Source organism: Petromyzon marinus, chromosome 24, assembly GCF_048934315.1.
Source record: "Petromyzon marinus isolate PM22_M1 ecotype Great Lakes invasive population chromosome 24, UKy_Petmar_22M1.pri1.0, whole genome shotgun sequence".
NCBI lineage: Eukaryota > Metazoa > Chordata > Hyperoartia > Petromyzontiformes > Petromyzontidae > Petromyzon > Petromyzon marinus.
Genome location: NC_133690.1, coordinates 12,272,266 through 12,296,429, shown reverse-complemented (window position 1 = coordinate 12,296,429; position 24,164 = coordinate 12,272,266). Strand labels below are relative to the sequence as shown.

The following is a 24,164-nucleotide window of genomic DNA, read 5'->3' as shown; positions in this document are numbered from 1 at the left end:
CGCCTGAGGACGACCGCTTGTGTTGCGATCGAAACGTCGTGATATATTATTTTATTTTTCTCCCCGCGTGACTTTACCGAAATAACCAAAGAGTATGGATTCCTGCAGTCACGAAAGCTTCAAATCAAGATTGACTAATGCTGCCGATTCACATATTCTCTGTGGGAAATAAAACCGTTATAAATATTATTATTATCTGGACCTTTGCCGATGTTAGGAGCTTAGGTGTGTATCGTCTCGTCTGATTTTTGCTGTGTCCACCTTCGTATCCTCGATCAATCATCTGGATTGCAAGTCCAGCATGCTGACCATGATTCCACCGTCAGCTTATCATCACCCACAGTTATGGAATACACTGCTGGGGAAGGCGAGTAACCGTTTCTTGAATGAGAGGCATTCGTCGAAGTCGCATTATTCCAGCACCACTCCCCCGGCCTAGTTAGTGAGTCGTCTAGTCGACTTTGGGGAGGGGGGGGGGGACAGTGCCGGCTGTCCGCTTTGAGTTGTATTTATAATGCGTGGCAGGCGAGACTAATTGGCTCCAGGCTGAATGCAGCACTGTAGTTTACATTCCGTCTCGAGTTACCTCAATTGGCCACACGTGGCTGGGCTAATAAATAAAACGGCAGCGGATGGCAAAAGCCTCCCACCGCACCCGGCCCCCTCCCTCCCTCCCGAACCGGTCTCACACCTTAGCCTCCCACTCTTGGCCCTCCCCAGCATGACAAAACCACAACCTCAACAGCGTGCTCATTTAACAAGCCGCCCCAAACGACGAGTGAGAGAGTGAGGGGTGCGGTGCGGCTTTGGTAGGTATGGAGGTAGACACCCAATGGTTGGGGGGTGGGGGTAGAGAAATCAAAATGAGGTGTCACATTGCTGGGTTGAATCCGGGATTGCCGGGGGGCAGGAGGTGATGGTGGTGGAGTTCAGGGTATTGCCCAGCCACCTTGCTCCCCTTTGACCCTGCATCAGTAGCAACAACAACAATAAAATACAATTTTTAAAACTGGCACGCAGCCGTAAAGAATGACCCCGGCTTCTCACGTGTGTGCTTTTCCGCTGACCGTTTATTCAGGCGTAAGGTGAGTCGTGGTGTGGTGATGCTCCGTCCGTGAGTGTTCTAGCGGGGCTCTGACTATCGGCTGCAGTCATTCAACTGAGATGCTGCCGCGGTGTCAATGTTCAAGAGTACTGGGCTTGCAGTCCAGAGAGACGGGGGGGGGGGGGGGGGTATCTCCCCCCTCCCCCCCACCTCTGGATCAATTTATAACTCCCGGCGTGGCAGCTGAAACCATGGGGCAAATTCGTTGGTTCTTTCGGTAAAGTCACGTAGATGATGACGACCGCTTGTGTTGCGATCGAAACGTCGTGAATTTTTAGGTTTTTATCACTTTCTTTTTTTTTATTATTTGTATTTTATTATTTTATATCTACGTGACTTTACCGAAAAGAACCAAAGAATATGAATTCCTGCAGTAACGAAAGTTTTAAGTAAAAAATGTAACCACGGGGCAAGCTTGCCAAAAGCTGCCCCCGTCCCCCCCATCACACACCTCTGTCCTCCCAAGTAGTATAAGTGGGTAACCCCGCAGTGAGTCGATCGGGCAGGTGGGGTAAAGTCGCGACCACGCTGTAGAGGCTGTCACGAGCTCCCTCTAGCCGGAGGCCCTTCCGGCTGCGGTGGCGTGAGCGAGAAATCGCAGGGCTGCACATTTCTTTTTTTTACCTTTTTGCCTTTTTAAATTCAATTTGCGTGGTGTTCTGACACCAGGTTCCTGCCCACGGACACGTCCACTCTTGTTTATCTCAAGAGCAGGGGCCGCCAATGTGAACGCGCGTTAACCGCGGTGTTCCTCTGCGCCGAACGTCTTAAAATGCACACCTCCGGATGTGGCATTTAAGCCCGTGGTGTGCCACACGGCGCAAACAGCTTTTTGGGCATCTCGCGGAAGCCATTCCATTGAAAAAGCTTCTCCACTATATTATGCATTGGCCTGGGTAACTCGCAGGCATGAGCATTCAGCAATACCTCGCGACGTTAATATGAACATGACAAGCTATTGCTGAATCCATAACACAGTTGTTTTTTTGGGTTAGATCTCGTAAACATATATAAATGTGTCGTTAAACCCGCCACCACCCGACACAGCCAATTAGTAAGGGTTGTCCCGTAAACGGAACGTGCCAATTCGTTACTAGTGCAGCACACCGGTGTGTTGGAGAGCCAAGCGACAACATTTACAACCTGAGTACGACGTTTAACCAGTAATTACAACTAGCTTCATCAGGCGGGTTTAACGACACATTTTTACATGACACGATCTAACCCAGAAAAAAACCTGTGTTATGGATGATATTGGTCGCGAAAGCCTTTGTGTATTGCTTAATGTTTCTTGTTTGTGTGTTGTCTGTTGTGTTTTCGTTTCGTTGTAGCCCGCCCCTATTGGATATTTGTGAAAAAGAGCTTCATAGCTCATTGGATTTGTCCAGTATCAATACATATTCTGAATCTGAATCAAGTTAATGTCTTGACTCTGCTAAGAAGGTGTAAGTATTCTGAATGAATTCGAAAATACACTTGTACTGAAAACAATAATGGGAGGTTTTTTTTTTATGAAGAAGACAGACATTCCATTATCTGTTTGATCATCATCATCATTATCACCTGCTTTTTTTCTTCCGTACGGCTGATGTAGATGCAGAGCAACAACTAAAGTTCACACTCAGGTGGTCAGGCCAGCTAACCGCGTCAGGAGCAGTCGAGTGCATCGCTGCGGCGTCTCCTTCGTGTTTTGTGTGTCGAGGCATTGCGTCGTCGCTACACGTTGTACGGTATGTCCTGGCTCAGCCACAGTCGCATACTGGAGAAAGTTTAAAATTTCCCATTTGTCCATCAGCTACGCGCATCTGCTGCCATGGTGTGTGCAGTGTGTGCGGTTTAGGGTGGACCATGAGCGTCGTGGGGGATCAAACCCAGGGATCTACTGCTTTGCGGTGGGTCCGGACGAACGATGGAGAAATCGGTCAACGGAGGGAACGCGCCAACGAGAACCTCCACAGGAGAGGTTGAGCGGACAGCCCAGATAAAGATCTTAGCGCTCAACCCTAACGCTGGTTCAGGTGAACTCCTTGAGACATCTTCTTTGGTTCTTTCGGTAAAGTCACGTAGAATGAGAATAAAATAATAAATTGATAAAATAAAATAACACAATAATATTCTCACGACGTTTCGGCCACAACACAAGCGGCCTTCATCAGGTGAAGGGGGCGAGACTGTCTGGTAGGACAGCGCTGGAGTGAGAGAGCCACGTTCAGATCACGGCTTTTAAGCTGTGTGAGAGGAACAAAGAGCCTTAGAGTCGCGGCATCTCTTCAGAAAGGTGAGAGACTCGATTAGTTGAGCCTTCTTATCCCGAAGTCTGTTGAATGATCTTAAGGATGTGTGGAATCCCTCCCCGTAGAGGCGGTTAAATTTCGATTTAAAGCTTTCGTGACTGCAATGATTCATCTTCTTTGGTTCTTTCGGTAAAGTCACGTAGAATGAGAATAAAATAATAAATTGATAAAATAAAATAACACAATAAGACATATCAGGCGTAGGTGCAAGGAGCCCCTACTCCTAGCCATAGCGGCTTTCTCCAAACCACGGCCAACGTTTTTTTCTTTGTCCCCCCGGCCTCTGCTTCCCTAGAGTCGTAAGTTTATTTTTTTCCTTCAGTTAGTTTTTTTTCTTTTTGCCCCGTCTTCGTTCCGAGCGGCGATCGGATGCCGTCGCTCTTTGCCAATCTCGATTAGGCGCTGCCCCATACCTTGCCTCTCGCAGACTCCTGAAGCTGGGGTTGTCGAGATGGGAATGTCGAGCTTCGACATCCGCCACCGCCACCTTTGGAAGGTTCGGAACGCAGTTGGCTGGCGAACGTGCGGTCAGGCAAGAGCGTCGATGGATATCTGCCGGGAGCGCCCGCCCTGAGCTCGTTTCTTTTTTAACATCTGAAACCGGCAGTTTTCTACGTGACCCAGCCACAGTGTGTCGCGAGGTTAGGAGGTTAGAGTAGTTAAGGTCTTGCTTTTCAAGGGTTAAGTGGAAAATTGGCAAGGGCCAGCCCATAGCCTATTGAACCCTGTTGCAGCCGAGCGCGGAGCTTTCACAGCAAGACCAAGGAGGCCCCTAGTCCGTGGGCTAACATCGACCGAAATTAATTTGTAAAATTCCACCGTAGTAGTGCGTGACTCGAACCCGTTCACATTTTAACCTTTTCAATGCAAAATAAAGTGCGTCGTGAATACCGGAATGCGCGTACCGGAACGAGCAATTTATTCCAACGTTTCCAATTTGGACGTTGGCATTTATTTTTATTTAGCAAAACTTTTGCGAAGACGTGCTCATAAAATAACAGTAGAGATTGCCCAACAACAACCTCCCCGCTTTTTAATGCCGACAAACAGGAGTTTGTTGAAATGTCGACGCAGTAAATGTCTAAGCTCGCATTTATCTCCTGGCCGCACAAGTTGGAAGGCTCTCAGGCGAGTTTTTATTTATTTATTATCAACGCTCTGAGAGCATTTCCGCCTGTAAATGTTTCATGCCCACGGTAACTGAAAAACACCATAAAGCACAGACAAACAAACATGCACGTAACAACCACGCCACATTCAATCGTAGTTCACGTTCCCACGGGCGCTGTGGAGGGACAGCTCTCTGTTTGATTCAATTAAAGGGTCGTCAATCTTAAGGCGAATCTACACACCCCCTTCTTTTCCTCGTCAGCGGAATTAGCAGCCGATGCCCGGTATCTACGAAGTAAAACATGCATATTTGCACAAACCCCTGAGCATGCGCTGTAATTCTTTTTTTTTGGAGCAGCCAAAATATTTGCTTTAACTTCATCATTAGAACCTTGAGTGCTGTGTGCCGTTTTAGTGATGTGGCGGCTACCGTGGAGGAGACATTTATCACGGTGTATTTATTGTTGCTGGGAGGACTCGAAGAGAGGGAGATGCTGGGTAGTGGAACGGACAGCAACATTTGCGAGCAGGTCCGTTCGCTCTGGGTCAGTGGCTTTGACTCCCTTTCGTGTCCTGGTCATTTGTACGGGACAAAAAAAAAACAACACGCCGACTGGTCATTTAAGGAGCGAGCGGGGAACGCTCGCTTGAAATTTTCCCGATAAAGTTATTTATTCGAACTTTTTTTATTAAAGTTTTTGTTTTTTTAATCTTAGCAATGCTTAGAAACCTCACGGCGATTGAAGGCATGCCGTGGAAACCGGTTCGATTACGCCGCTATCATTGCCTTGGGCTTTCGGAAATATAACAAAATAAAAAATAAACACGTCTCAAGCCCCCCCCCCCACCGCTCCACCTTTTACTTCCCCACGCACGTCAGCGTGGTCAGGACTGCGTTCTACGTTAAGTTGGTTGTCCTTCCCCCGCACCTCTGATGAGTACGGTGCGAAAAAAGTTCAACGTTCACACATACATATCCCTGCGACAATATTGGCAAGAGTGCATTGCCCCAGGGAGCCCTTGTCACAACGTTGTATCGCTACGTTGTACAAATGTGACAGTTTTCTGGATAAATAACAAGCCAACCTCATATACGCCTTTTCCACTGGCACATCTCGGCCCAAGCTGGGGTGGTTTTAAAACGTACGCGCGAACTAAATGAGCGAACACGAATAAATAAATACAAGCGGTACCATCGTTAATCTCGCAGCGTACAATTCAAGATGTTGCCACGTGCAGGCATGTGATGGTGCAGCTGATGGGGTGTGGGTTACATAGGATGCAGGAATTGAGCGTGTGGGTGTGTGGGGGGGATACGTTACTGAATTACATCGCAATTCATATCTAGAGAAGCATCAATTCATTAGCTGAGCAAACAACCCGAGTCGTGTTTGCCCTTGTTTTCTCAGCCAGCACATTTGTATGTTCAGCTTTCTGCAAACAATATTGTGTTTAGGCGAAGGTAGTGTTTTAATTTGAGTCCAGCCAACAAGCTGAGTGTGTCCTCCAGCCGTGATTGCAAAGTGGTTTATAACGTAATCTCTTTAACTAACCAAGACAACCTGTACAAATGCAGCACCGATGTAAGAAATGTTGTGTTCATTTAAAACACGGGGAGCGCTTTTTGTTGTTGCTGTTATTCAAATACATGTAACGTGGTAGAAAAACACATCCATTCGCGTGGTGTTTTACGATTACGTGTGTGGGTGAAGGTGTTCCTTCGTGCGTCACGTCAAGAGTGAAGTCAGGGACAACTTTAAACCAAACTTAATTCTTTCAATGCCAGAGATGACCAAATTAATGTATTTTTTTTGTTTTGTGTTTTGCTTAACACTTTACAAGCTTTACCAAGGGGGAAAAAAAATGTTACATACGCAAGGTTTTCGTAACGCTTTACAAAAGCACTTGTTTTTCCCCCCTCGGGAGTACTTAATTCGCGAGAACGGCGTTACGTTCCACGTCGCCAAACAAGGCAGCGTCAGACAGCGCACGGCGCTGACAACGATGGCTGCATCGTGGTCGATTTGGGTTTTTGTGCCCAAGATGATTAAAATTCCAGTTCTGGGTTAACAAAACATCAGTTTGACTGTCGTGCGACAAACATTTATTCGAAATCCGGCACGTGTTCAAGTGCAGCACCCACATAGTTGTGGATAAGGGGGTCACTTAAAGTAGTCCCTTGATATTCGTTTCTACAGACCATTCTGTAACACATGGGCGAGAATTAATTTGAGCTTTTTTAAATCGCACGATGCCGATAGCACAATTGGAATAAGTTGGAGGTGTGGGGGGGGGGGAAGGCAATTTAATTTAAAAACATAAACATCAGGATACAAAGACGGTCACTGCATCGTGTGCTTTAAGATGTGCTTTTGAGGCCGGCTGGACCACTCTTTCTTACGACATTAGGAAGTCACTGAAACTGTGTACTCTTAAATCTAAATTGAAAACTTCTTTCGTTAGAACTGGTATCCAGGAACCGGAAGTGATCGTGAGGTGTGGTGGTATCAACGATATTGGCCACGATGGCCTCTTGACCTTGGAAAAAGTCATGATGGGGATTTAGAAAAAAATAAGTCAGAAATAGGACTCGTGACACATTCACCACTGAAATAGCCTTCCAGTGAGTGACTTTAAGTTTAAAATATATATATTTTTTACAATTCCAAAGATCTTTAATTGTTCACTGTTATCTCGGCTATCAAGCTGGTTTAGAGGCTCATGTCATGTTAACGCACAGACCTCTCTTGTGAGATACACTGTTTGAATCCGGGCAATAACCTCTAATGAAATCAAATTCTCAAATAAAATTGAATCGATGTTTTTCGAATGAGTCACAAATGCCTGTTTTAAAATCCACGATGTAACATTTCGTTTTTTTTTCGTGTAATTTTCAGCATAGCAGCTCTGAGAATTGAAACCAAAAAGCTGCTATTGTTGACATGTGGTGAACACCCCGCGAATCTTCTGGAGTGCGCCAAATGAAGAGACTTCTGCAATTGTTCCGTGAATCCATGTATTTACGTATTTATCATTTTTTTCTGACTCTCCTAGCTGAAACCGCTCCAAATGGATGCTTCTTCATCTCATAAAATGGCGCCGATAGAGACATCGGAACGCAATTTTACGGGAATGTTTTTTTAATCCTTAATTACAGAACTCATTGTTGGAAATTTAAACAGGTTTTGGCCGTCCCATCATTTTAATAAACACGATGGCTGCAGGGGAAAGAATGGGAGGGTGAGAGTAGCACATGTGGGGAAACATTTAAGGTATTTTGAGTAAAATTTAATTTTAAAATATCGGACAAAAAACACAACACCTGCACTTTTTCTCATCTTTATTCCTCCCATGTGACAATTCTATTAAGACGTTTGTGTGTGCGCGTGTTTGTGTGTGCACGAGCGGTAGTGTAGCGGTTAGCGTGCTGCGCTACGAACCGGGCGACCTGGGTACGATTCCCGTTCACGGTCAACACCGGTGACGATTATCTGAACTGGTTCTGGGCCTCCCCTAGTGAGTGCCTGGTGCGATGTGTGAACTTCGTCGCTTTGGAGACAAAGGCGTCCGGGCGTGGTGTTGGCCACCCACCCCCTCGTGTACCGTACTGGCCTTTATAGTTCGCTAACAGCACTTGCCCCTCCAGTCTGTGAAGGCTATGCGGGGGATCTTTGTTATGAATAGCTCAACACCTTTATCAATAACGGTACCCTAACAGAGGAAACTATAACATATGGTGACATTTCTGAATGTGACGAGAGACACTTTTGGCACTGTGCCCTTCTCCATATCAGAAGAAGGGCCGTGGCCTGTAACATCATCTATTGCATGACGCTGAATTATTTTTGTGACAAGAAAATACAAATAGACTCGACGACATTTTGGGGGCAATGGTCCTCCTTCATCGTCATGTTTGCTTGTGCCGCTACTGCCCGCACAATCGGACGTTGTGTTGTTTACATATCGGCACTTCTTCAGATAGTATCCTCCCTCCTGCCCCCCCCTCCTCCTCCTCCTCTTTCCAACAGTGACAATACTCGGCTTAGAGAACGTATGGCCAAAGCCAGGATTACAGGTCACCCTTATTTCTCTCTCCCACTTGATCAAATACAAATGGCAGTACAATGCCAGCTCCAAAGTCTTGCAGATGCATAAACGCAACAAAATGTACCTCTTGCTATGTCATTGTTTGCGCTCGTGGAGAGAGAGAGAGAGAATTGTGTTTCGGTAACTCTTTGGGCCATACATAACGATAAGTATGGAAGGTTACGCACGATTCCTTCAGCATAGGTTATGCGCGATGCAGAAATTGCACAAAAGGATTTTTTTTAACCACTTAAAAGCTTGCAAAGCTTCAGTCTTTAACAAGTGTTGCTGCTTAAAGTCGTGTGGTTGCGTCATTTTAATTGGGACAAGCTGTTTTAGGGCTTTCCGCTGTCAGTGTTGTTCGTCAGTCTCGTTTTTTAACGTCGGCCATATCACGTACAGCAGTGTTGACAAGTGGAAGAGTTATTATCTGGAGTTGGCGGTTGGGGGGGGTGAAAACAAGAGATCTGCAATACAATGCAGAGCTGGCTCTGTTGTTAGACAGTCTTGCGAAACCCAGACGATGGTGCGGGACATGGGGTTGGTGCCCTTATGGCGATCGCTTGCACAACCGGCGGCATTGAAACACAGCAGCGAGCACGCATCGGAGGTGAAGGTTACACGGGGAGCTACAAGCTATGCGTAGATGTATTGAAAATGAACGGGCGTCGCAAAATTTCTGAGTCTTTTTTTTACATATATCTTTTTTTTTCACGAGGAAGCAATCGTGGTGGAAATGTTTCATTCGAAAACCGTGCGTTCACGATCATCGGTGTGGCATTTGGCTCTCGCCGCAAGTTGGTTGAAGTGCGGTAGTTTGCGTGTTTTGTGTGGATCTTGCCAGCCCCCCCCGCCCCCCCGTGGTCAACCTCGCGTTTCAACTCGCCGCTTTCATTATGAATTAACAAGAACAAGGACTGGATGGCTGAAATGGCGAGAGATCACTGGCGTGGTGTGCGACAAGAGGGGTCGCAGTTTGGTTGAAGGGAAAAGTGTTGGTCGAGACGGTGGCGAGGCCGGTTCCTGTTGTATGGGGCCGAGTGCTGGGGCACAAGCAAGAGGGAGGACCAGGCTATGGCTGTCATCAGAGACGAGGATGTCGCGGTGGATGTTGGGTTCAACAAGGAAGGACGGCGTGAGAAATGAAGAAGTGAGAGGAAGGCTCAAGGCGGTAGATGTCACGGAGAAGATGACAGAGAGAGAGAGAGAAGTCTCTGGTGTGGTTCGGTCATGTGGAGGGACAACAGGAAAATGATGTGGGTCAGAAGGTGGCAAGTGGTGCAAGTGGAAGGAAAGAGATCAAGAAGAGGAAGGCAGAAGAAGAAGAGGTGGGGGGGGGGGGCGATGTAGTGCGATCGGACCGTGTTGACCCGAGGAGTGGAAAGAGAGATGGCGCAGGAGAGGGCAGCATGGAGAAGGTTGGCAAGGACAGCGGAACACCCCGCACGAGTGGGACAGACGCGTGGAAGAAGAAGAAGACTTTAATTATGAATAAAACTCATTACCAGAAATATATACATACGCGTCAACACATACGGTTTGCCCGTATTCTTGTACATGGAAATTGAGATTTTACGTCCATACGTTGTGTAGTCGTTTTGATACGGGAATTTTTTGGGCTATTTTGTGTTTCTCCCTTGTGTTGGGACTTTGTAGGATGAACATTGAGATATATAAGGGTGTGAGGTGACCAATAAGGTCTGAATTGATCTATAAAAAGGTAGGTACTGATAAGGGGTTGACAGGTATGTATATGTATAGAATAGGCTGACATTCCGAGCCCTCGATTTTACATTTTAAAAAATCACCTGGGAAATCCCTTGATATTGGAACATCAAGTTTGCAAGGGTGTCTAACGTATAAAATTTGCACTTATACAATAAATATTACACCGAGTAAAACTCACACGTGTGTGTATTTATGTAAAATTAAAGTAGGGAGCGGTCGTGCAACGGTTAGCACACTTCGCTATGAACCCGGCGACCTGAGTTCTGTTCCCGCTCACGACCAACACCAGTGACGATTATCTGAACTGGTTCTGGACCTCCCCTAGGTCGACTCAGCCTCAAATGAGTACCTTCGTGTGCTGTGTCGGCCTTCATAGGTGCTCGCAAACAGCACTCTCCCCCTTCAGTCTGTTAAGGCTATGTGGGGAATCTGTGCATTTGTCTTTATAATTAAATAGTGTACACTGCCAGTTCACACAGAATGGACCCTAGCTGTAACCATTGCATTTATTGTGCAAGTATCTTATAATTAAATAGTTCAATAAGTTTAGCAGGGCCGGCGTATGCTCGTGTGTTGGGGGGATTGTTCCATGTTGAAGCTGCCCCTGTGTCTGGGCCAGAGTGCGCGTGTTTGTGTGTTCTACTCATGGGACGCTTACATTGTTTTGATTTCGCGACCCAAGAGCCGAGTTATTGTTGGAGTCGAATGACATTTACTTGAGCGAGTAGACAAAGCCAAGGTTAGATGTCCTCAATGCCCAGATGGAGACAGAATTAGAGGAGGCCTAGAAATTGTTTAATTTTATTTGAAGATCACATTTTAGATTGTTGACGTGGGTGCTGGACGATTGATCGACAAAACCGTGGCGAGTCATTCCTTCTACATGGTTTTTTTTTCCAATGTCTCTAGGTCTTCCATAAAAAAAAAACCCACCGACAACACAGAACCTGGTCTCCACCATAGAAGTCCATCGCTTTTTTCCAAACGCTGTTCGTGAGTCTCGTCTCCATTCCACTCAACCATCCCTTAAATGGTCACGCGTCCAAGTTCTCTAATTGCCCGCGACATTAAGTGTCTCTTCCTTCAGCCACTTTTTGCACGTTCCCCTCCCTCCTCCACAACCACCACGACCCCCACCCACCCACACCATCTCCTGCCCCCCTCTCTCCATTAAAACAATATCCCACTTTGTGGCAACGCCACTGTGCACGGACGAAAAACAAGTTTTCTCCGAGTCTTGAAGCCCAAGATGGTTGCGCAGGAATGTGCTCGCAGATGGCCACTATCTGCCATGCTTCCCCTCAGCCAATGCCTTTTGCATGAGGAATGGGCCCCCGTCGCAAACAAGCTCCTGCTGTACGCGTGCCGCGCAGCAAGATGGTGTCGGCGCAGGTTATTCGTTGCAGATGTACGGTAGCTCCATACCTTGCTCCTTAGAGGCAGACGCGTCGGGGCAGAGGGGATGAAAGGGGGAATGAGCGAGCGAGCGAGCGAGAGAGAGAGAGCGAGAGAGGGCGACACAGGATGCGTCGCGTTTGCTACCCAAACACTCCACCGACCCCCCCCCCCCCCCCCCCCCGATTATCATTTCCCACTCTCCGCCAGTTGAGCAAGCCAGAAGCCAGATTCGAGAACAAATTATCGTCGGTAGGGAAATGCGACTGGAAAACATCAGCGGGACATCGGCTGCGACTTGCACCCGGAACGCGGGCAACGCGTCGCGTTTAAAGCCGCTATTGTTTTGGCGCTTCTGCGGATAAAAGTTTATGGACTGGAAATGTAATGGCTTGGGAGTAAAATGAACACTCAATTAATTGCGAGCGAGCTCTATTAACGATGGGCGCAACCTCGTTTCGAAGTCGTCGCGAGTTTGTTAAAAAAAAATATTCGACAGCGTGCGAATTCGCTTTTTGAGCCGTTTGCGGCGCAAATTAAAGCGGTGAGAATTGAAATGAAAGTTGTGCTGCAATTCAACCGTATGTGCGTGTGTGTTCGAGCGATCTACTCCATCAATTCAAAGATTGCGTTTTGCGTAAGGATGTAATTAATTATAGAACACCGCGCAAATCAAAACCCTACATGATGACGGTAAACATGAAGCATTTATTGAACATACGTCAACCACCGCTTTGTCAATAAATTCAGTGCACGTGATTTTGTCTCTTTTTCAGATGTGTCAGCTTTCTTGGGGATGAATCTGAGATCACATTACATCTGCCCAAGGTGTATGCCCTGCTGGTTTTCCCTGTTCTTTCGTGTTCAAATAAATATTACCCGGCACAAAAATAACATTTGGCTTACATTTAAGTGCTTGTACCTGTTTTTTTTTTGCGAGATTCATGAAATGCTGAAAACAACTCTATAGGGGAACGTTTAAAGAATCTTATATCGCAGCATAATATAAACATAAATCATGAGCAGGTGTATCCACGTTTTATACGTGAATGTTTCCATGAATATCAATATTGGAACATCAAGGAATTTTGTACTTGTTAAAAGTTGCGCTTGGCAGGACACACACGTTATGCACTGCCCCTAGCACGTGTGTTCACGCACGCACGCACGCTTGCCCTGGAAACTCAAGTAGAAAACTTAACAATTTTCTAGTAAAATTAACTAGCAGTTTCTACCTTGAGGCGATTTGAAAATTTGGCAGTAAACGACCAAAACGTAGCAGTTATTTATTTATTACTTAACATGGGCATGGCGGTGAGCGACATTCGACGTGAATTCTGAATGGGCCGCAGTGAGCATTTTAATAACCATAATTAGCCTATTTTTAAACAAGCACCCCAATTATATTCATTTATTCTGTGCTTATCATTATATTTTTTTACTTAATGGAGCATTAGCGTGTGTGCACGTGGCATGGCCACGACTATTATATTCACGAGAGGGCCAATCCAATGACAGTTGCGCCGCATTCCCAAAATGTCAGAAATTAATTTTTGAAAAAGCAAAAACCGAAGTTTCAATTTTCAACTTCCAGAAGGCGCTAATGAGAGACACACTGTCTGGGGTACAAGTGCCCCATTATTTAGGCGGGTGGCAGAGCAGATAGCGCGGAGCGCAATGTGTTTCTTGCGTGCCATCGGACACAGGCATTATTTGTGTAACACAAGCCCCCTTGGCAGCGCTCTTTTATTAGCTGGGAATTCGTTGCAGATTTCAGCCACTGACCCCGTGTTGCGGCATACGAAACAGACAGAGAAAAAAAAACGGCGGCACCAAAGAGGAGAGAGGGCGACGAGAGAAAGAGAGAGAGAGAGACGGAGCGGGAGACGGAGAATTGGAGAGACGTAGAAACTGAGACGCAGGCCGAGGCGAGTGGGCAGGAAAACGCAGGCAGACAGACAGACTGACCAACAAACAATCTTCGGGTCAGTTTTATCTCCTGCAATCAATACTATGGGCCCATCTAAACGATAGGTCAGAGTATCATACCGGGGATGCTTTAGTGTTTAGACACTTGGTAGGCCAGTTACCAGGCCATGACCTGAGCTTGTGATTAAAATGAAAGAAAAAAAACCCCATCATGTCTTTGCTTCAGTTTTTCCTTTCTTCTCCACTGCTTATCTGGCCTAGGGGGCTGATCCTGGCCTGAAGGAAGTTTCCACGGCTGCCGTGCATCCGACTGCATGGGGCATTTTTAGGGCCTGTAATCCTCCTAATCCATGACCCCTTCACTTTTGTTTCAAAGACAATCTGACCTCATCTGTAGCAATTTAAAGCGTGCCAATCGCAGGGCCTCGCTCATTCCTGGATGAGCAGATTTTTCAATTTGAAAATGAAAGTGACGCTGATCATGGTGATATTTGTATGTATATGAAAATAAATAAAATCTGAAATGGTTACGCAAAACTGTCGGGCTGTGATCGTTGGTGGCGATTAACAGACAGCATGCATTCCCTTCCGGCGGCTCCAATATATATGGCTATCAGTTTCTCATTTAGTATCACGATCCTCGTATTAATTTGTTTTGTAAATTCTGATTTTGATTTTTCGATTTAAAGCTTTCGTGACTGCAGGGATTCATCTTCTGGGTTATGACTTTACCGAAAGAACCCAGAAGATAAATTCTGATGTTTGATTTGTTTTAGTGTAAAACAAATGAGAGATGCATTGCCTGCATTGCTGTGTAGATCTTGATCGCGATTCAGCTGTTTCAAACAGATTGTTAAAAAGTTATTTTATATTTGCAGCAAAAAAACCTGAAGCCATATACATTTATGGGTAATATGAATAAACCTGCCCTGTGCTCTGTGCACAATTTATACTACGTACTTTTATTACTGTTCGGACTCTTATCACGTACCTTGTCCACAAAGGACCAAAATTTATTGTAGCCAACCTACGGAAATTGGTAATGAACTATAACCTAACCTTAACCCCAGATAACGATGTCAAAGTTAACACACATCAACAAATTCATTAAATTCTCCGGCATCTGGCGGAAAGGATGTGATTTAATTAATAAATTATCAACCATGTTTTTACAAAAAAATATATTATATAAATGCTGGCGAATGTGGGCAAGATATTTTTTGAGGGGGGGGGGGGTCTATTTTTAAACCCAGAGGTGTGCAGGGTCACGCTCTGCCCTCACCGTGGCACCGAAAACTTTCCACGAGGACTCCGCGGTGACCGCCGTGGTCAGCCGCAAGAGGTCAAAGGTTCCTCGTCCCAATTAACTGGCGACCGTCCCCTGAAAATAACCCGAATGGGGGGGAGGGGAGGGGGGGGGGGGAGACACGCCAACCACCCAGAGGCCTCCTTTGCAGAGAGAATCCACCGCAACTCGGAGCCACGAGCATTTTCACTTGAAAATTGAAAGATTGTGGCAAATTAGTGAAGCGGTCAGAGGGTGAAAGGGAAAAAAATTGGCTCTCGGCAACGGCCCTTGACCCTGAGCAAGCCCGTGTCGTCCGCGTTTTAATTAAATTTCGCAAAGCGGCCTCACGCCATCTCCTGCAGATCGTGCGCCTTGCTTGTTAATGCGTTGCGCGATGCATTCAACTCGGCAAGGGCCCATGAGCGTTAATGCTTGGGGGATTATTTTCTTTAATTGCAGCGCATATAACAGATACAATTTTAGGAAAAAATATATATGTTTAGAATAATTGTGACGAATGAGCCGCCATTATTGACATGGCATGGCGAGGCCTTGATCCAGCAGTGGATTGATCAAGGCCTCAAATGATTATTGCCACAATTAATAATGTGCAGATATGTCCATGCTGTTCAAAATATAGCTTGTTGCAAGAGGGAACTTATCAGGAAGTAAAAAAAATGGGTTTGAACAATAATCAACCAGTTCCTAAAAAAATGCAAATACAAACGCCACAATTTCCATAAGTGTTTCTTGTTATCAATACTTTTTTTTCTTAGACTCGGGCATCGGTCTGACTTCACACTGTTATTCTATTTAATCCCAAGCGACGGCTTCACTCAAATTTACTTTCAGACACAAATAAGCAGAATGAACAGGGCTCTTACAATAAAGGAAATTCTGAAGTCCTAGCAGGAAGCAATTAGCAGGAAACATAACCTGGCTAACCCAAATTACAAAATTACAAGTCCCAACTCCAAAGCACGAGGACTTGGCCTAAATTGAGATTGTGTATTGATTTCACTGAACCCTCAGTCTGGGGCAGTGCCCACTGAAGTGGACATGCGAGGGAAGGGTAAAGTAGGGCCCTCTCTCTGGGTGGGCATGCTGGTCAGGTGTTGTGAAGCTAAACCAAGCGGTGCTGCTCCCTCGGAGGGCCGGAATTTAAAAGGGCTCTCACATCCCTCCAAAACACGACGCGTTTCGTAACCCAAATACCACCCCTCTCATCAGCACCCGACACCCCACCCTCCTCCGTTACCTTCTCCACGTGCCAATTAGCATGCCATTCACACACAAAAAATGCCCCACTTAGTTCAAGACTTGAGAAGAACCACGTATATTTTGGCATGCATATTTCTCTTTGCTTCTTTTTTGCTTGTTCAAAGTAATCGCCTCATTTTTGCACCAACTTATTGGGACATTGGCTGTATATTTTTGGAGCGTGTAATTGATGGATCAGCAGCACAATGGGCTGTGAACCCGGCGTACCCGAGTTAAATTCCCACCAATGGCTACCATCAGTGGCTAGTGGTGAAGTATGGTCAAACAACCAACATGACCGACACGGTGTGCGATTGACAAAGGGCTCTACGTTATCATCATCGTCATCATCACCATTAACTATACAGTTGATGGTGCTATTGCTTGCTCACGCAACTTTTGGAATAATTGACTTTACTGGAGCGCAGATCCCTGCTGGAGGGAGTTTTAGGCCTACTCTTCCACGCTGGTCACATGTCTTGGAAGTGGTGAAAGTACCCACACTTTACCCCCACCAGATGTGACTTACCGATTTGCTACCAGTGGTGAAGCCGTTTATGCCGCTGGGTCGATCCGGCGACCTCCGATTTGCAAGTCCAGCGGGCTAGCCGCTAAGCCAAGTAGCAGCATAACGTTACGCGCGTGTATTGTGATTACGAAATAGTCTAAATATTTTGAGATTCTATCGGTCTTTTATTTGGCTGTGGTGACGTTGCGGTGGGATAAATTGCCTATAAAATGCTCGCAGAAAGTGAGGACTCGTGATGTTAAGTAAGTTTGACCATGTGTGATCGCTTGCGGTACAGAGTGTGTTTCAGGCTGTTGGAATGATGCAACGCATCTTTATAAAAGTTCAAAGGGGTTGCTTTGTTTTAATAGCGTCGTATTAAAACAAAAAAAATTACGTTAAGTCTTTAATGATAGAGCTACGCTTGATGGTCCGATATCTAATTTCCAGGGCTGCTGTTGTTTTTGTCGTCGTGCTTAATAATTGCATTGGTGTAATTATAGCAAACAAGGCCGTGTATTCGAGAGAAGAAAATAAAGAGAGACTTAAGAACAGCAGCGCTGCATCACGAGAATATTCCGAGCGGCGGAGGAAGTTTGATTGTTTTAGTCAACGGGAGTCCAACGGTAAAATCGGTGGGCACATACTTTATTGGGACCTCAAGCGCTTTGTACACCAGCAGTGATCCTGTAAAATGCCACGTTAAACGTCAACGGAGCCCCCTGACCCTTTAAAGGCCCACTTGAGCAATAAAAAACACTCGTCAATATTTATATCAATGCACTAAACAAGTAGCACGGATAATGAATTAGCAAATGCAGCGGTTAATAACTGAAGGCGTGTGTCTTGCAAAACGCTTGCCAGCCGCCGGACCCCATTGAGATTGGCTGTGAACGGGACATTAAAAGCAGGGGGCGGAATTATTTCGGAATTATTTCGCTCGCAGGGAAATATGATGGATTGACACAATTCAGAGTCAAGAATCGATTCGTTTTTTTTTCGAACGGTAGCGTCTCCAGTGGCTGCAGGGGTGACATGAGCCAAATCGGATGCAACATACACGGATAAGAAAATGTGAATTCCTACACTCAATATGTATCTTGAGCTTGAGAATCGATGTTAATTAATGAAACTATGCAGCGTTCCACCTTTGGTAGAGAGTAACCATAGGGCCCAATTGAGTAATTTATTCAGATAAGGAAAAATTATTTCAGCCATTCTCAATCCATCTCCACACCATGTTCGTTTTTTTACCATACTTCACCGTTCTGGTCAATGCAGTTGTTGAAGGGGGGGGGGGGGGGGGGGAGGCAGGACTGGTTCTGACATCACTTTCCACTGACGTTAAAACCGTGGCCAGGAATCGAACTCGGGTGGGGGGTGCGGTGTGTGCACGCTGACCACTCCCTGCTCCACCCACACTCGCGCGTCCGTGTAAATCGATACGCAGCCAACCCTGATATTCTTCTTTGGTTCTATCGGTAAAGTCACGTAGAATGAGAATAAAATAATAAATTGATAAAATAAAATAACACAATAATATTCTCACGACGTTTCGGCCACAACACAAGCGGCCTTCATCAGGTGAAGGGGCGAGACTGTCTGGTAGGACAGCGCTGGAGTGAAAGAGCCACGTTCAGATCACGGCCTTTAAGCCTCAAATTTCAGCACTGTGATCTGAACGTGGCTCTTTCACTCCAGCGCTGTCCTACCAGACAGTCTCGCCCCTTCACCTGATGAAGGCCGCTTGTGTTGTGGCCGAAACGTCGTGAGAATATTATTGTGTTATTTTATTTTATCAATTTATTATTTTATTCTCATTCTACGTGACTTTACCGAAAGAACCAAAGAAGATGAATCATTGCAGTCACGAAAGCTTTAAATCGAAACCCTGATATTGTTGGCTCTCACAATGTTCTCCGAAGAACAATCTTCCATCGGCTCTCACCTGGTTTAAATAAAAGATACAAATTAATTAGCGACGTAGGAGTAGATTTTAACGCTATGGTTTGCCACGATCGGGCAATAAAATGTAAGTAAAATTAAAACAAATTGACGTGCCTTTCTTGACGTCTCATTTTCTTATTCTCTTGACCACTTCTCATAAATATATCGCATGGAACACACAATGGAGTCTTTGATACAAAACCTCTGCGACGGTACATCTGCTACGAATGATAACTCGTCGCGTCCTTTAGCCCACGAGCTCACGTGCGTGCGCTACGCAATGTGATATCGATTTCGCAGTTCACTCATAGGCAGGCTTTTTTCTCACATGGAGAGAGAAAAGAAGGGGGGGGGGGGAAATGTTTCTAACATCTATGAAAGCAATTATCATAATAAATTAGGATTTACGGCAGGTTTATCATCCCCGTGGGTGGAGATGAGCGCGTGGATTAAACTTTTAAACTTTCGTATATGTTTAACTGTTGGTTGTGTGTGTGTGTCATTTATATTGTAGAGCTCAAATAACGTTTTAACTTGCAAGCTTTATTCTTCATTTGCTCGCACAGATGTAATTATGAGCTGATGCAAAAATGTCCGTGCGCTTGAAAGAAGATGTTTTCACAGCAGTTGCCAAAAACCGAAAGCTGCATTTAACGGACTGCTTTTGTGGGATTGATATTTGTTCCGTTCGTAACCAAAGGTTGGGGAGTGTAACAATAAAAACAGAACTGTAACTCATTGGGACGGGTTTTTGCGAAGAATTGCATTCCAATATAATAATAATATGGTTTTTTCCCCTTTTTTCTGGCAACAAAACTGAAACCTTTTTACAAGGATTCATGTTACTGCATTAACCACAATACCTGCAGTCAAAATGCAAACAAAAAACATACCATGATAATATATGCATTGTCCTTGAAACTGATTGGTCCACACCAAGTTAAACTTTCTCATTATGAGCAAAAATAGTGATGGGCTATGTGATAACACGGTCTGTACAACTTTACATTTTATGATTAAATATTGTCGTGACTTGGCCCGATGAAATATCTTATTCCATCTGTATTACTGAAGCAATGTTTGCAATGGATTTTTAAATGTGGTCTATACTTAACGTTACAGTTTATAAACTCTTCTTAATGATGCACATCGAATAGGAAACAGGTAAGGGACTGTTGTGCTGCTTCGGTGTACATTCTATTCCGAATATGATTGCAAATACATTTCCTTTGTATGATGTTAAATGTAAGCGACAAGTCCATTGGTAATGTTTTGCAGTGCAAAGCGGCACGTTCTTATCGTTATACAAACAAGTGCAGTGAGCCTTTGGAGGATGGGGGGGGGGAAGAAAACGTTGCATGCTAAATCAACCGCGGAAAATTTCCAATTAAATTTACATTTATTTTACATGCCTCGTTAACACGAATTTTTATTGTCACAATGCTGTGGATTATGTTGCATCAAACAAAAAACATGCCAACATTAATCTTGCGTTTAAATACGCGTTGCTTTGTTTTGCATTCATATGCTATCTGAGTAATCATGGAAGAATTCGTTTAACAAGAAAGATTCTGCCGATGAGACCCAGAGAGGTCTAGACCTGCCTAGAGTTTGCTTAATTTCAATAAATGCTGCCGGACAAGATTGGTTTTGGAAAGCCAAAGTGGCTGATGGACCAAATAATGTTTGTATTCAACGTGTGGAAACACAGAGCACAGTTCTGCTCATAACATATGCTTGTACATTGCAATAAACCTCTGTTGGACTGTCGGTATAGAGATCACATTCATTAGGGCTGCATGCAGACGGGTCGGAGTGGGACCGTGTTTGCAAACATTGCGTTCCGTTGGCACAGTGCCATCAATCGTCACACTTATAAATGCCACCAGTGGCAATTCCATAAAGGAGGTGACATCTGAAAATACTTAAGCGGGGCAATATCAAACACGCCCCTTCGCGTCTCCCCGAAGCAGCTTCAGATATTTGCCAAGTGCCTGTCTTGTGGTTTGCCTTGCTCTCTCCACTCGCCGCAATTACGACATCTGAGTGAAAATGATCAGCCCTGGCACGGATCCTTTGGCAAGGACGAGCTTAATGAAATGTGGCAATATTTGGTGGGATTGGCGGAAGGGGGAGAGGATGGGGGCTGATGGAGCGGGCCGGGGGTGGTGGTGGGGGGGTGAAACAGAGACGTTTCAGGATTATTTTATGAACGGGATAGTGTTCTTCACGTTATTGCTATGATTGCCTAAGAAGTCATGAACTGCATCGGTCGTGGAAATTGGCGGGTGTTGTTTTTTTTGTCGCGATTATATTCGGTGGGTGGCTCGACGGACGAAGCAACGTTTTTTCGCGTTGCCTTGGAATGTGCGTCGCTAAACACGTGGCGGCGATAATTGAGCTCACATTTGGCAGCGTGACATTGGACGTTGAGTTTCGTGCGCGGCCCATTCAAGGTAACTCATCGATGAAGGTCCGTTCATATTGAAATGTATAAATAAATATACTGCCATCGGGGTGTTGCGGTGGCTGGCACACTGTGCCCTGAACTAGGCTACCTGACCAGCGCGGTGAAGTATGGTCAAATAACCCCCCATAGGTGTCAGTTGTAGCGACACGGAGCGGGGAGATTTTTATTCATCAGTGCACTTGACTATGAAGTATTGTGCCAAATTTGAGATAATGTGAATACATGTGACAGATCGTGCACTGCCCTTCCCCCCATCATAATCAGTGACAGTAAATGTACCTTCACCACAGTGGTGCTTGTTAGGACATCATCGTCAGCCATGACCAATTCACTGCTGGATGAAGGCCTCCCCAAATGCCCCCATCTGTCACGGTTCTAAGAACTTGAAATCCACCCTAGCCCCTGCACGCACGAGCCTGATTGTATCGCTGCGTCTCCTCCGTTGACGCGCCCCCAGACACTTTGCAGTCTGTGGCTGGCACTCCCGTCACAAGTCTCGCTCGGGAGGGCACCTCAATGCATTTCGCACCGTGCCTTGCGTAACATTTGCTGGCCTAAGCAGCGCAGCACATTTGTGAATCCTGGCTGGCCTAAGCGATTCCTGCTCCCTTTACCACTCTCTTCCGGTGACTGCCCCTGGGTATAGCTCATCCCTCTTCTCAACAAATCCCTTGTCTCTTGTCCTCCTCGCCATTCGTCATTATAAAAGGACAGAATAGATTCCATTGTTCGCATTACCAAACATTTTATTTCGCCTTTCCCTCCACCCCTCCAGCCCAGCGTATAAAGTTACAAAACTATGTACCATACCACCCACCCGTAATCTCCACGTCTTTATTTTCTTTTTCTGCCTCTTAAATGTATTTGTTGGAAATGTATATTGCGAAGTTGGCCATCCCCTAGCATAAATTAAGCAGCTCGCCCACATATGTGTGTCGCTGCATTCTGTTGTGATTATCCAGCGTTTACTATAAACACGCACTGCCAATGAATCTATAATGCCCTGTGGCCATTCTGTGACAGCACCCAGTAATAAAATATTCATTCCCGGCAGCAGAGTAGTGCGGATCGCTGCGGTGGTGTCACGGTCAGCATGCCGGACTTGCAACCCAGAGGTCGCCGGTTTGATTCGCTCTCCTGGCACAGCGGTTGAAACAATGGAACAATCCCCACTCTGACGCCTGTGTATTTGGAGGTTGTATGTTCTGCCCGTGGTCGCGTGGATTTTTTTCTCCGGGGTTTTCTCTGGGTGGAGACATGCGTGTAGATAATTATTTGACTCCGATGCATTTCCCCATGTTGATGAGCCCCTTCATTGGGCTATCATTTGTGGCCAGGTCGCTTCTGGAAAAGATCTCTAGAGAGGTCAGTGGGCCTTACCTGGTAACATAAAAAAAAAAATGTAGCGTGAGCAAGATTGGAAGGCGGCGCCTTTATCTTGTACAATACTGACAACATGTAATAATCTCAGTGGGTGCGCTTACTTAAATAAGCTTGATCTCTTTGCATCTAGCACCTTAAGCAACAGCTCATTTGACGTGAAGAATGTGTGGCGTTAATGGAATAATTAAATAAGGCAATATCACAAAGTCAGGTGGGCAAAAACAAAAACACACTGATGTACACGCGAGTGTGTAAATACGCCCACGTGCAAAGACAGACACACGCACACACGCGCGTGTGTGCAGTTCATAAAAAAAACATTACAAAATATAAAACTCCAAAGTCATAATACTGCTGTTTCATTGTGGAGCGAAACCGAGAAAAATGTGGGGATGTGGGACACGAACCAAGCCAAATGTGAAGAAAAAAATATTCTTTCCTCCTTAATGCTTTTCAGCTTTAATTCTCCCGCATGCCACGGAACGACGAGGAGGAGTGTAATTTGTCCAGGTTGTCTGGAAGACCACAAAGTGGTACGAGATTCATTATCAATTTTTCGACAAATATTTTAGCCGGGTGGTGGTGGTGGTGGTGGTGGCGGCGGCGGCGGCGACGCACGTGGCCTGTAATCCAGCACTGTGGTGGAGGCATCAGGGAGGGTTGCTGGATCACCGCGCACATGTTTGTGGACCTCCGTTCCCGTGGGTGTCGACGTGCCATACCCCTGGTTCGCCAGGAGAAGGCAGGAGAGAAAAAAATGTGGACTCCACCTGTTGTTCCGTCTGTGTGGGATAGTGTTACGCCAAACCCCTACCATGTGAGGGGTTTTCTCTGGGTGCTCAGTTTCCCTACTACATGTAAACACTCATTAATTGGCTCATCAACACCTTAATATATGGAGGATCGCAAAGCTTGGGCAATTGTTGGCTTCGGCTCTTCCCGTGATTGCCTTCCTGCCTCGTCCGTGGTTATTCACGTCTCGGAGTCGTTCCATGCACGAGAGTGAGCGAGCATGCACGTTACAAGCTGACACAATAATGATTATTGAATACTCATTACGTGTTATGTTAAGGCGTTCCAATGCTGTTGTCAGTAGTGGGGGATTTGTTTGACTATACTTCACTGCGGTTCGTGTGAAGGAGGCGACTCGGAACTTGTTCAGATACCATTTGCCACCGATGTTAGCTACGGCCAGGAATCAATCGCAGGTCACCGGGCTCCGTGAACAACGTGCGCCCAAATCGGATGTGTGGCAGGATGTTATTGGTGCCAAGAGTGTGGGCGCTATCGTCAGAGCTGTGTGATGTATTGCACGTATGTTGAACTTATTTCGCACCGTACGTAGCCAATCGTGCTAATCGGAGGTGCGAATGCACATTGTATATTGTACTTTCAATGCCATGGATGATTGCATGTTAGTTGTGAGTAACTTTGTGGGCAGTAATGTCGTTGCTACACTATTCATTATTCTTGCTTACCCAGGAATGCCTCGTCACTCTTTTTCATGAGGGTTCTGGCAAAATTTCACGATAAAAGGCGATGATTGCTCTGCGTTACCAAATCAATTTACTGGCCATTGATCAAATTCGGCAATTGTTGACCTAGGTTATCAGAGTTGCGCGTTATAAATGTACTTACGTAAACTTTTCTTCGAATTACGC

The 24,164-nt window shown here is 45.6% G+C and overlaps 1 protein-coding gene across 1 annotated transcript in view; it reads left to right on the top strand.

The window, feature by feature from the left end:
* Nucleotides 1–3,850: 3,850 nt before the first annotated feature.
* LOC116945548 (tetraspanin-18) overlaps nucleotides 3,851–24,164 on the top strand; it is a 176,333-nt gene continuing 156,019 nt past the window's right edge. Inside the window, exon 1 of the mRNA XM_032959948.2 lies at nucleotides 3,851–3,895. Coding sequence (XP_032815839.2) covers nucleotides 3,851–3,895 — 45 coding nt within the window. The remainder of the gene's footprint in view (nucleotides 3,896–24,164) is intronic.